At 35.2% G+C, this 13163-nt stretch overlaps 1 protein-coding gene across 1 annotated transcript in view; it reads left to right on the forward strand.

Annotated features, from left to right (window-relative positions):
• The first annotated feature begins 2726 nt into the window (after nt 1–2726).
• Nucleotides 2727–13163, forward strand: part of LOC100242081 (callose synthase 7) — an 84220-nt gene continuing 73783 nt past the window's right edge. Inside the window, exon 1 of the mRNA XM_010658818.3 lies at nt 2727–3201. Within this exon, the coding sequence (XP_010657120.1) occupies nt 3009–3201 (193 nt within the window). The 5' untranslated portion in view covers nt 2727–3008. The remainder of the gene's footprint in view (nt 3202–13163) is intronic.

The following is a 13163-nucleotide window of genomic DNA, read 5'->3' on the forward strand; positions in this document are numbered from 1 at the left end:
CTTTAATTTGTTAACAACAACTAGTGTCCTCCACTATTTTTTCACCTAAGATCCATCAAATATCGATGATAAGGATGAGATAGATGATAATTTTAAACACGGTGAAGTGCATGTGAAATTCCTAATGATTCTTTATGACTAGAGCTTGTGGGAAGAGTATATTTATCATGTCCGTTATATATTACTGTCCATTATATCATGTAAGTATATTTAACTATCACATTAAAATATATTGATATTAATAAAATACACACATCATATTTTATTATTTTTAACAATTTATGTATTGCATGAACATCCTCATTGCTTGATATGGGTTGATGAGTATGATCCATAACAACTTTAACAACTAGTTGACAACTTACAACATCCAATGTGTATAACAAATCCTCAAAGTTGTCTTCTACTTATTGGTTATTGTAAGTGTAGCATTGTCGTGTGTTTTTTCATTTATTTATTATTTATCATATTTCTTATTTTTATTTTAATTATTGCTAAGTGAATGTATATATTGTTTTAAAAAATATCATCTATAAACTTTGAAACTTTAATATATTATATTAAAATATGGTGTTGATGTCATATTATATTAAATATGGTGTTGATTGTGCTAGTATACATGTAATTTACATGATTTTTTTATTTATGAAAACATGAATTAGTACAATACATTTATGATTAAAATAAATGTTTTCAAAATGATTAAAAAGTTTACTAATGAAAATATTATTGAAATTAAAAATCGTTACACACGTTTATAAAGTAATCATTTGTTTAAAAAAATTATAATTGATGCAAATAAATTTAAAAATGGAATAATTTTTTAAATTTAAATGAAGTATGAATTTAAAAATTATTTTTATTTTTACAATATCAAGTTAATAGAAAAAAACACGAAATTAAAAAAAAACTTCTAAACATGGTTTTTTGTTTTACTTGTTTTAAAAAACTTTTTTTTATTAAATCAACCAAACATGATTTTTTTTAGAATAAAAACTATTTTTCAAAATTTAATTTTCAAATGCAATTTGTTTTTAAAAACACCAAAAATTATTTTAAAAAACTGTTTAAAAAAAAAAAACACACACACACACACACAAACAGACTCTTAGGGTTTTTAAATGAAAAAAGATATTTATACCCTTATTAAATTTATTTTACATTTCTAATTTACTATTTTATTCCTAAAAATTAATTTAGGACGTTACAATGTATATATATATAAAATATTATAAAAAGCCTATTACAATATAATATCATATTATAATAAAATCATACCTTTCGTCAAGTCTAATTACCAAAGATAATCTTCAATTTATAAAACCTTGAATAATATAATGTTATTAAATAACTACATAAACTTATAAAATAGAATAAATAATTGAATATATAATATTTTAAAAAAATGAAATGATAACACAAAACTACTACATGAAAATGTTGATTGGGCTAAAGTACACAAAAGTAAAATAAGAAAAAATATTTAAATGAAAACAAAAATTATAAAAAATTGGTATCAAACAAAAAAAAAGAAAAAAAAAGAAGATTTTTAAAATATTAATAAATCTATTTTTCTTCCATATTTTCTTTTAATTACACTAATAATTTGCATTTATTAATTTCACCGTCTTTGTTAGGTGGTTGTGAGCATAACTAGGCTTTCAACTTTAAATTTTTAAGCATATTTAATAAAACATTAGGAAAAGAGGGTTTTGACTCACTAATATGAAAATATATAAAAAAAAAGAACCCCAAAATTTGTAAATTAGTATCATTTTCATTTATTTTAAAATAATTTGTAATACATACATTTTTTAACAAGTTATATAATTATTTCTTAAAATACATTTTTTATTTGTCATGTCATCAATATCAATAGATAACTAAACTCCTCCGCATAAATGGTTTCCTTCCATTTATTATTATATTAATTTTTTTTTCTCCAAAAACAAATACATTTTATTCGTATCTCTATTTCTTGAATTGAAAGTGAAACTAAAAACAAAGAAAATGTCTCAAACAATTAAAGTCCTTGAAACTAACCTCAACTTGCCCTAATGAAAAAAAATTTATAAAGTGATAATGGGAAAAACCATAATTTTTATTCCCAGTAAAACTCAAACTCATCTATAGTCCCCCGGGTTTCACTATTTCTAATGTCTACATTTTTCAAACTATTTCACATTTGCTATGAGATACTTGTTTATGGAAAAAAAAAAAATTATTAATTTCTAAAAAAAAGAAAAATATTTATGTGGAAAAATCTAATTGTCAATTATTATTGGTTAAATGATAAAGTAAAAAGGGTATTTTAGTGAATAATTATATGAATCATTAAAAAGTACATATATTTTAAATTATATTTAAACAGCCAAGATAATACTAATTTAAAAATATTAGAATTAATTTTTTCCATAACCCACTTTTCCCTAAAAAATTTATTTCTACAACTTGCTGTTTCATTACCTACAAACAGGGCCTATGATGGGCCGGAAGATTCATGAGGCTTCAAGGCCCATCAAAGTACCAAACGGGTCGGCTAGCCATCTTCTCTCTCCCGCCTCCAATCAAACTCTGAAACTATTCGGAAAGAAGTGCGCCAGTGCAGCTGTCATAATTTGAACACAATACCAATGCCAAAAGCGGGGAGGGGAAAAAGCAAAAGCGGGATGAAAACTGAAAAGCAGAAGCAGCTTCTTTAATAAATAGAGAGGGCTCCGAATTAGCAAAATCATGAGCCGCTTTTGTCTTCTAATTTATTCCTTAGACTGAACTAAAGCAAAAAACAAAAGCAGTTCCAATTCCTTTCTTGTTCATAGAGAAACCCCACCTCCCAATCAAAGAATCTCTCTTAGAAAAAAGAGAAAGATGATCACACTCTCTCCTCTCTCATTTACGCATCCACTTCTCCTCTCTCCCAGCACTAATCCTCAAACCTATTCATCCCATAGTTTTTCTCAGAGACACACAACTTTTGGCTCCACTCTCCGCCCTTGTATTCGCAGGAGATGGCCTCTTCCACCGGGGCCGGCCCTTCTACTTCCAGGGCCTCCTCCAGGAGGATAAGCAGGGCTCCCACGATGATGGATTCCATACTCGACGACCCGGGCGACAGGGTCCCTTCGTCCCTCGCACCTGTTGTTCCTATTCTTCGTGTGGCCAATGAGGTGCAGGAGGAGAACCCTAGGGTAGCCTACCTCTGTAAGAACTAACAACACACTTCCTCTCTTCCATTCCCTAAAAATGCTTTCATTATAGCACTAGTGTTACTGTTCTTATGATCAAATCACATAATTCTGGCAGTGTCAGTGATGATTTGATTATATGACATAGTTCTATGCGTAGTCTTAACGTGAATTTGATAAACTGTGATATTTGTAGTCGTTTCAGTGTTAAGTTGATTCAATGCAATGATTGTAGTGGTATTGTTGCGGTTAATTTGATAAAAGCCAATGATTGTAGCGGCAGAGTCAGCATTTTTATTTATTTATTTTTATAAAATGCAATAAGTGTAGGAGTAGCGTGTTGGTGCTAACTTGATACAATGTAATAACTGTAGATGTTGGCTTTCCCTTCCCAATATTGATTGAATAAGATGTGATGATTGTAGCAGTAGTATAAATGCTAGTGTTAACTCAATAAAATGTGATAATTGTAGCAGTAGCAGCAATTTGGTGGGATATCCATATATATCTCCTACTCCAAATCACCATGTAGAAAATAATGATCAACTCAGGTTAATAGCAAGAGATAACAAAGCTCTAATAGTATTCATTTTTACCACAAGTGCAAAAGTCTCTTGGTAATCCATGCCTTGAGTTTTAGGTGAATCCTTTAGCTACCAATCCAGCATATATCTATGCAATGGTCCATCCGCCTTGTATTTTTGTGAAAATTCATTTATAACCTACTGTTTTCTTTCCTTAAGGAAAGTCCACTATGTCCCAAAACTCATTCTTATTCAGTGCATTACTCCCTGATCATGCCAAATTTCCACTTTTATCCTTAAATGCTTTTTGGACTGTCTTGGGTATTTCTATGGATGTTAAGTAAGAAATGAAAGCTTCATAGTATGAAGATAGGTTTGCAAAGACATAAAATTAGAAACTGGGTGTTGTGTGCATTTTCTTGGACCCTTTTGAAGAATAATCAACATATCAAAATTTTTAGAAAGATCAAGGGTCAGAACAGGAGATAAGGAAATGTTATCTAGTTAGGTTTAGACAATTGATTTTGCATAGAGTTCATGACAGGTTGTTTTCCCCTTGAGTATAACTTAAGTGAAGGTGAATGATTTCCTTCTTGTTGGTCGGGTGCAATATCAAGCTCAAATGGCTTAAGAGTTGTAGAAAGCTCAGGTTCAGGTGTAAGTACAGGCTCAATATGAGGCTTGGGAGGTTATTAAGGAGGTAAGGAGGTTTAGAAAGCTCAGGTTTAGGTTCAAAAGTAGGCTCGGTATTAGACTCATGATGCTGTTGAGGAGGTGAAGGTGATTATTGAAATGATGGCTCAATGAGTTGAGGTAGAACCGTAGAAGTGAGGCACCATTCCTATCTTTTCTCGCAGAACTCTCCCTTTGAAGATAGGTGGCCAGAAAATAGGGTTGATGTTCAAGGAATGTCACATCCATAGTGACAAATTGTTCCCAAGTTGGGGGATGATAACATTTGTACCTTTTTAAAATGGAAGAATAGCCAAGGAAAATACATTTAAGGGTCTTCAATCTATTTTGGTTCTATGATGCCATGAATATGAATAAATTCAGTATACCCAAATACTTTAGGAAGAAGCATCTCAAAGCCCTTGGAAAAAGGAACCCTTTTAAAATCACGATTCTTGGCTATAAGAGGTTTATGAGATGTGTGGTGGTCTAAACGCCTTCACTCCATTAGTTTTGGCACTCATTTGGAAATATAAGGCTCGAGCCATATCCAAAAAGTATCTATTTTTTTCTCTTAGCAATGCCATTTTTTTGAGGCATGCCTATATAGGAAGATTAGTGGATAATTTAGTCATTTTGAAGATATTGGATGACATTATTATCAAAATACTCTTTTCTATTGTCAAATCTTAGAACCTGGATTTTTGTGTCAAATTGTGTGTGGACTATTTTATGGAAAATAGGAGAGACAAAGTTGACCTTAAATTTGTGTTTAAGAAGGTAGACCTAGGTAGTTATTTTACAAATCCACATACTTCACAATGAATAGAATTTTTATTGAAATCAAAGGCAATATTCATAAAGGGAAATGCATTTTTTATCAAAGGGAAAAGGGGATGCCCTAGTCTATAGAGCCAAAGTAAAAACTCTTTTTCTCTTAAGGAAGGTAGCTAATGGTGATGAATAAGCCAAAGAAGTAAATAACATCCACTCTTGGTCTCAATGTAATATAGTCAACTAAGTTTTCTAGTATTGTAATCATCTTCCTCACTACCTAATCTTGAAAAACACATTGAGAAGGAAAAATGTTCATATAATAATTCAAATCTTGAGTAATCTAGGACAAAAAATTGTAGACTAACTTAAGAATGTGTAAACCTAATTTCAATGAAATGGAAAGAGTTAAGAAAATAGTTCCTTGAAAAGCAATCAACAATTTAACATTATGATTTCTTGCATATGAGCTATATGAAGAGAACAACTTAGGAGAACATATATGGTCAATCACCCCCAAGTCTATTACCTAGAGGTTGGAGAAATAATCTTTTGAAGCATTCAAGGCTATGGAAATGTCACCTAATTGTGCATAGGAGGTTAAGCATGCGAAATTCTCACATTGGCTAAGAAGAAACAAAAGCTTTTCCATTTGGTTCTCATTCAAGGCTCGTCATTCGTGGTTCCTTGCATTGGATCTTTCATGAGGTTTTGCTTTAGAGTTCACTACATATGCTTTGTTAGCTTGCCGACTAGTTATATCTTCCCTATATCCTCTTCCTTTTTTACTCTCAGAAGGTTTGGCATGATGCTTCTAAGGCAAGTCATGAGTGTGCCTTGCTTTCTTGCAATAATCGAATCATCGAGAATCCTTTTCGCCTTGTTTTCTTCCACTAAATTGATGTTGGTTTATTGGATTAATCATTGGTGTACTTGGTTATAACTAGTGCTGGATTCTCATGAATAGGGGAAAAGAACCTTAGACAATAAATAGACAGAGGAATAAACAACCAAGGGTAAAGGCTATGGAAACTTGAGAGTAAAGTCCAAAATAGTTGGGAATATATATGCATAAGGAGATAAAGACTAAAAAAAACAAATTTTCTTAGCTATGGATGTTAGAGAAAGAATAAGTAACCAATGGTGGTGAAGGTAAAAAAATAAAGCAGATTTTAGACTTATTTGGTCATGAGTTTGTATAAGATCATTTCTAAGGTCTTATCAAGGCGTATTCAAAGAGTTCTCCATGAAACCATACACTACTCCTAGGGAGCTTTTGTTGAGGGTAGACAAATTTTGGATGCAGTTCTAATTGCTAGTGATGTCATGGATGATAAAAGACATTCAAAAAGAGATGAGATTGTCTTCAAAATAGATTTTGAGAAGGATTATGATCATGTGGATTATTTTTGAACCATATATTAGAGCAAAAAGGGTTTAGTACGAGATGAAGGTCTTGGATGAGGAGATGAAGGTCTTGGATGAGGTCTTGGATGGGTATGGTGACTAGAGGTTTAAGATAAGGAGGTCCTCTTTCCCCTTTTCTTTTTTACTTTAGTAGTAGATGTTTTAAGTAGGATGATGCTGAAAGCGAAGGAGGGTGGTCTTGTAGAGGGATTCCTATTGGGTAGGGATAGGATTAGAGTTTCTCATTTACAATTTGCAAATAATACAATCTTTTTCTCTAGAGCTTCTATGGAAGATCTGAAAAACCTTAAACTAATCCTATTGGTTTTTGGAAAATTATTAGGGCTAAAGATCAATTTAGGCAAGAGAAACCATTTGGAATTAACACAAGTCAAGATTTGATTATGAAATTGGCTTCAATGTTTGAATGCAAAGTTTAAGATTGGATTTTAACTTACTTAAGTCTTCCATTAGGGGGGAATCCAAAGGCAAATGCGTTTTGGGACCCCATGATTGACAAAATTCTGAGGAGACTGAATGGATGGAAAAAGACCTTTTTGTCTCTAGGAGGTAGAATTACTCTAATTTAGACCTGCTTGTTCCACATCTCTAACTATTTCTTATCTTTCTTCAAGATCCTAGACTCCTAGTGTCAGTATAGTCAAAGATTGGTATCGTAAAAAATTGAAAGATTGTAAAGAGATTTTCTTTGATCGGGACTTAGGGAGGGTAGAAAGGATTATCTCATTAGTTGGGACTTAATGTGTAAGTGTAAAGAGTATGGATGTTTGGGACTTGGGTTGATCTCTCTGAAGAATCGTGCTCTCTGGGGGAATGGCTTTGGAGGTTCCTTAGGGAAAGTTTTGACCTTTGGAATAAAGTTATTTTGAGTATTTATAGGACACATCCTAATGAATGGGATGTCAACATCATAGTTAGATGGTCGGATAGGTGTCATCCTTGGAAGGCCATTGCACGATTGTTCCAGGTTTTTCTAATTACACTCATTTTGCAGTGGGTGATGGGGAGAGAATTCATTTTTGAGAGGATTTGTGGTGGGGAGATCATCCTTTATGTTCATAGTTTTTATGTCTTTATGGAGTTGTCACAGTAAAAATCTTATCATTTCAACTATCTTTTGTTGTTCTTCTTCATTGTCTTGGAATCTTAATTTTTATTTTGTCGCAACCTTATGGTTTTGGAGATTAAGGATTTTGAAAGACTCATGTTCTCCCTCACTTGTGTGCACTTGGCTTCATCTACCCCAGATGCGAGAGTATGGTCACTAACCTCTGTTAAGGAGCATAATATGCATATTGAACCCAAATCTTGCAAGCTTAAACTTTTAGGAAAATTGGTTGTTTAACATGGTATCAGAGCTTGGTTTGGTGGAAGGTCATGTGTTAGAGCCGCTTCTCTGCAATTTGCATGTTTGTAAGTCCAAAAAGGACTATTTGCGTTTGTTTGTCTCTTTTTCTCTCTCTCTATACCTTACATCTCTATGTCTCTCCACGTGCGGGGATGAGGCTGCATGTGAAGGAGGGTGTTAAGGAGTATGATATGGATATTGAACCCAAATCTTGTAAGCTTAAGCTTTTAGGAAAATTAGTTGTTCAACAACCTTTTCAGGATTATTCATAGTCAAATCTTTTTTCATGTCTTTGTCCAATACTTCAAATTTTGCTCTTTTCTCCTAGGCCAAATTTATATGGAATTCAAAAGTCTCATCTAAGGTTAAGGCCTTTGTTTAGTTAGTGACACATAAGAAGGTAAATACCAATGACATGTCACAGTTGAGAAGACCTTTCAAATTCCTTAGGCATGATTGGTGTGTTTTATGTAAGTAGAGTTGAGAGTCTATTGATCATCTCTTTTTGCATTGTTCGGTGACTTTCGGTCCCCTTAATCAGGAATACAATCAAGCTGAATCAGGTTCAAAATTAGGTACTTTCGAACAATTCCTTTATGGTTGTTTTGAACTTTTTGGAAAGAGAGGAATAGGAGAATCTTTGAAGGCAATGAGTGGACTTTGTTGGCGGTAGAAGGCACTTTTTTAAGGTCCTTGCTTTCTTAGTTGAGCAGCTTGGCGACAGGGATGATTAATTCCTTGCTTGATTTGGTAGATAATTTATGCAGGGAAGTTGTTGTACTTGGTGTTTTTGGTTCTTTTTTTCTTCACCATTGTGTGCCCTGTGTATGTCTTGTGTACTGGAATTGCGACCCTTATATGTTAGACACTTTTTAATACCTATTATTTCCTTGCCTATCAAATATTTTTTTTTGGAAGAATGTCTTGTTCTTCAATATAGTTACTAATTCATTTTATTGATTTTTATTTCTGATAAAATAAGTACCTCTTAGGGAATTTTTGTCCAATGTTTTATAAGGAATTTTAAAAATTTGTGGATTTTAAGGTGGGAGAGAGTGGGTCTAAAAAATATTCATTGCTAACAAGTGGTGTGATGGTGATGGAGTGTGCCTGTGTTCAGGCATTGTGCCTTGTAGGTGAAGGCTGTGTTGTTAGGAATGCCATATAGACATTTGGCAATTCAATAGCTGTACCCCCAGGATCAGGTCCTTTAGGAGAGTGAGTAGTTGGAGATCACCAGTTTGTAGAGCTTTGTTACTGAGGACCATGGTATTGTCAAAATATTGTGTGAATGGCCGAATACCTTGGCCTTGAGTTTTTTTATATTATATATAGACTTTACAAGGATGCTATACATGGAAAGCAAATAAAAGCAAATAAATTCCCGCATGATTCTAGCCCTATACATGTAAACTATAATCTATCAAATAATGTATGCTAATTATACAGAATAATAAATGGAGAAATAAGGAAAGAAGTGTGGGCTAAAATAAGGAAAAAAGTGTGGGCTAAAATAAGGAAAGAAGTGTGGACAACAAAGCAAAGCTGTCATTTGACAACCCCCCTCAAATTGATGTAAGTTGATCAACAAGCATCAATTTGCTACTTAGCAAGCAATGTCGATGACGAGGGAGAGCCTTGGTGAAGATATCATCAATTCGTAAGTCAGTGGAAATATGTGGAAGAGTGATAACACGAGCTTCAAAGGCTTCACGGATAGAGTGACAGTCCACTTCAATATGCTTTGTGCGCTCATGATAGATAGGATTGGCCGTGATCTGAATAACACTTGTATTATCGGCATATAGAGGTGTAGGATCGGTCTCAGAAAAATCTAACTCCGCAAGCAAAGCTTGAAGCCAAATGATTTCAGAACAAGCAAGAGACATCGCCCGGTACTCAGATTCCATAGATGACTTAGAGACTCTGTCTTGCTTCTTACTTTTCCAAGAGATCAATGCATCACCTAAGAACACACACCAACCAGTGATGGAGCGACGGGTATTCGCACAACCAACCCAATCAGCATCACTATAAGCAGCAAGGCGAGTAGAATTGCCTGCAGGGAAGAACAAGCCACGAGTAGAAGTGCCTTGAACATAGCGTATGATCCTACGAACAGTAGCCAAATGAAGATGACGAGGAGTCTGAAGGAATTGGTTGACTTGCTGTACAACAAAAGAAATGTCCGGTCTAGTAATGGTGAGATAAACAAGGCTACCCACCAACTTCCTGTATAAACGGGGATCAGCAAGTAAGTCGCCCTCCTTTTTGCGAAGCTTGACATTTAATTCTATGGGAGTATCAACAGAAGTAGCCCCTTGTAGACCAGCTGTAGCCACCAAGTCACTCGCATACTTATGTTGATTGAGGGAAATACCAGAGCGACTATGATGCACCTCAAAACCAAGAAAATATGTGAGAGACCCAAGATTTTTCATATGAAAGGACTCGGAGAGATGAGTTTTGAGCTGACCAAGTAAAGCAGAATCGGAACCAGTGATCACAATATCATCAACATAAACCAAAAGAACAACAATACCCATGTCTGATTTCTGAAGAAACAAGGAAGTGTCATACTTGCTCTGCCTGAATGAAAATTGTAATAAAGTGGTGTGGAATTTATCAAACCAGGCCCTCGGAGCGTGTTTGAGACCATACAGAGAGCGACGAAGCTTACACACATGTGAAGTCGGAGAGGGAAACAATCTCGGGGATGGCTTCATATAAATACTCTTTAAGATCCCCATGAAGAAAAACATTTTTTACATCCATTTGATGTAGTGGCCAATCATTGGAAGTAGCAAGAGCTAGAATCGTACGAACAATAGTCATTTTAGCCACAGGAGCAAAGGTCTCTTCATAATTGACACCATATTACTGATTATTCCCAAGTGCAACAAGCCGAGCTTTGTAATGATCCAAACTTCCATCAGATCGGACCTTGATTGAGTAAACCCATTTGCAACCCAGAGGAACAATAGTGGGAGGACAGGGCTCAATGTCCCAAGTGTGATTGGCCTCTAGAGTGGCAATTTCTTCCTGCATAGCTTGTCGCCAACAATCATGCTTGGCAGCATGTGAGTAGCATGTGGGAATATCAAAATTAGACAATGCAGCAGTAAGGGCTAAAATAGAATTGCCAGAACTGGAAGAGGGAAATCCATACCTATTCAGAGGTACAGACACTTGAGGAGAGCGACATACTAAAGGTGTTGGAGGTGCTGCAATTGACTAAATCTGGAGCGTGGTAGGATCAGATATCGAATGAGCCACCGAAAGAGACTGTGGGTGAGAGGGTCTCGTATACACAATACCTGGTTGAAAGCGAGAACTGACTGGATGAAGATCTGAGAACTGCTGCTCAAAGGAGGGGAGGACAACAGTAGAAGAGGATGACACAGTAAAAGAGGATATAGGAAAGAAATGTTGATTTTCAAAGAAAATAACATTCTTAGAAATACGTGTCCGATGTAATGTAGGATCATAGCAAACAAATCCCTTTTGACACATATTATATCCTAAGAAAGCACATCGAACAGATTGAGCAGATAATTTATGTCGCTCATGAGGAGGTAAATGAACAAAGCATACACAACCAAAAATACGAAGGTGATCATAACTAGGTTGCTTAGCAAATAAGCGGAAATAGGGAGACTCCATATGTAGGACTTGAGAAGGTAAACGATTAATCAAGTGAGTAGCAGTTTTAGAACCTCTACTCAAAACATGGATGGAACAGAAGATTATAACAAGATAGTACGTACCACATCTAGGAGATGACGATTTTTGTGTTCGACAACTCCATTTTGTTGAGGAGTAGAGGGACATGAACGTTGATGAATAATACCCTTAGAAGCCAAGAATGCTTGAAACTCAGTAGATAGATACTCACCATCGGAATCTGTGCATAATGTCTTAATAGAAGTAGAAAATTGATTGTCAACATACGCTAAAAACTCAGTGAAAGAACGAAAGACCTCAAATTTAGAGCGAAGAAAGTAGACTCAAGTAAATCTGCTATGATCATCAATGAAAGTCACATAATATTTAAATTTCTCATGTGAACTAACCGGGGAAGGTCCCCAAGCATCACTATGGATAAGATCAAAGCAGTGAGATGCTCTACTTGCATGCAAAGGGAAGGGAAAAGTTTTACTTTTACCAAGTTTGCAAGAATCACACTCAAGAGATAAAGAAGAACGATCCTTATTACCAGGTAAATCAGAGTTCAATACATGAGATAATATCTGAGTATTGGGATGGACTAAACGACGATGCCACACCATACTAAGATCTGAAACATTATTACAAGCAAAAGACTGAATAGAAGAAAGTGGAGAAAAATCTGGAACAGGTAAAAATAGTGGAAACAAGCGCCCCACTTTAGGTCCCTTCGTGATCGGCTCCCTCGTTACCTGGTCCTGCACAACACAACCATTACTAGAAAAATTAACAACACAATTGTTATCAACTAATTAGCCAACAGAAATAAGATTCGTGGAAAGCTGAGGAGCAAGAAACACATCAGTGAACTTAGAAGAGGTATCACTAATAGTAGCTATGAGCAAAGAGCTGCCATTGGCAGTTTGAATGGAAGATTGACCAGCGTAGGGCCGAACATGACACAAAACGGTGGGATTATTAGTAATGTGATTAGAGGCCCCCGAGTTCATGTACCAGAGTTTAGTAGAATTGTTACATTGGAATCCTATTGCTGATAATGCTGAAATTAACATCCGTTGCACCATTTCTGAGGTGCAGTAATCTGGTGCAGGAGGTGTAGGAATAGAGCACGCAGCTGAAGGAGAGTCGTGTGCTGCAGAAGTTGCTACAAGAGGGACAATAACCGAAGTCTGAAATGATTGGGCCTGACGATTCAGGGGGTGAATACGACATTCTTTGATAATGTGACCCTTTTTCTTGCAATAAGAACAAAACTTCTTAGGACAAGTGGCAGCAATATGCCTATATTCCTTGCAGCAGAAACACTGCAAGTTTTTAGAATGCATAGGTGGTCCGCGTCCTTGGGCAGCATAAGCTACAGTTGCAGTCCCGGAACTGCCATGAGATTGCTCCAGAATAACTTGAGTACTAAGGCGTTGCTCTTCGCGAAGTAACTCACCAAAACAAATATCAAGAGAGGGAACATGAGATTTGTTCAGTAAAGAGGAGCGGACAGATTCATATTCCAGATGTAGTTTCATAAGAAACTGATCATGCCGGGTAGTC

The sequence above is a fragment of the Vitis vinifera genome, chromosome 12 (genome assembly GCF_030704535.1).
Source record: "Vitis vinifera cultivar Pinot Noir 40024 chromosome 12, ASM3070453v1".
NCBI lineage: Eukaryota > Viridiplantae > Streptophyta > Magnoliopsida > Vitales > Vitaceae > Vitis > Vitis vinifera.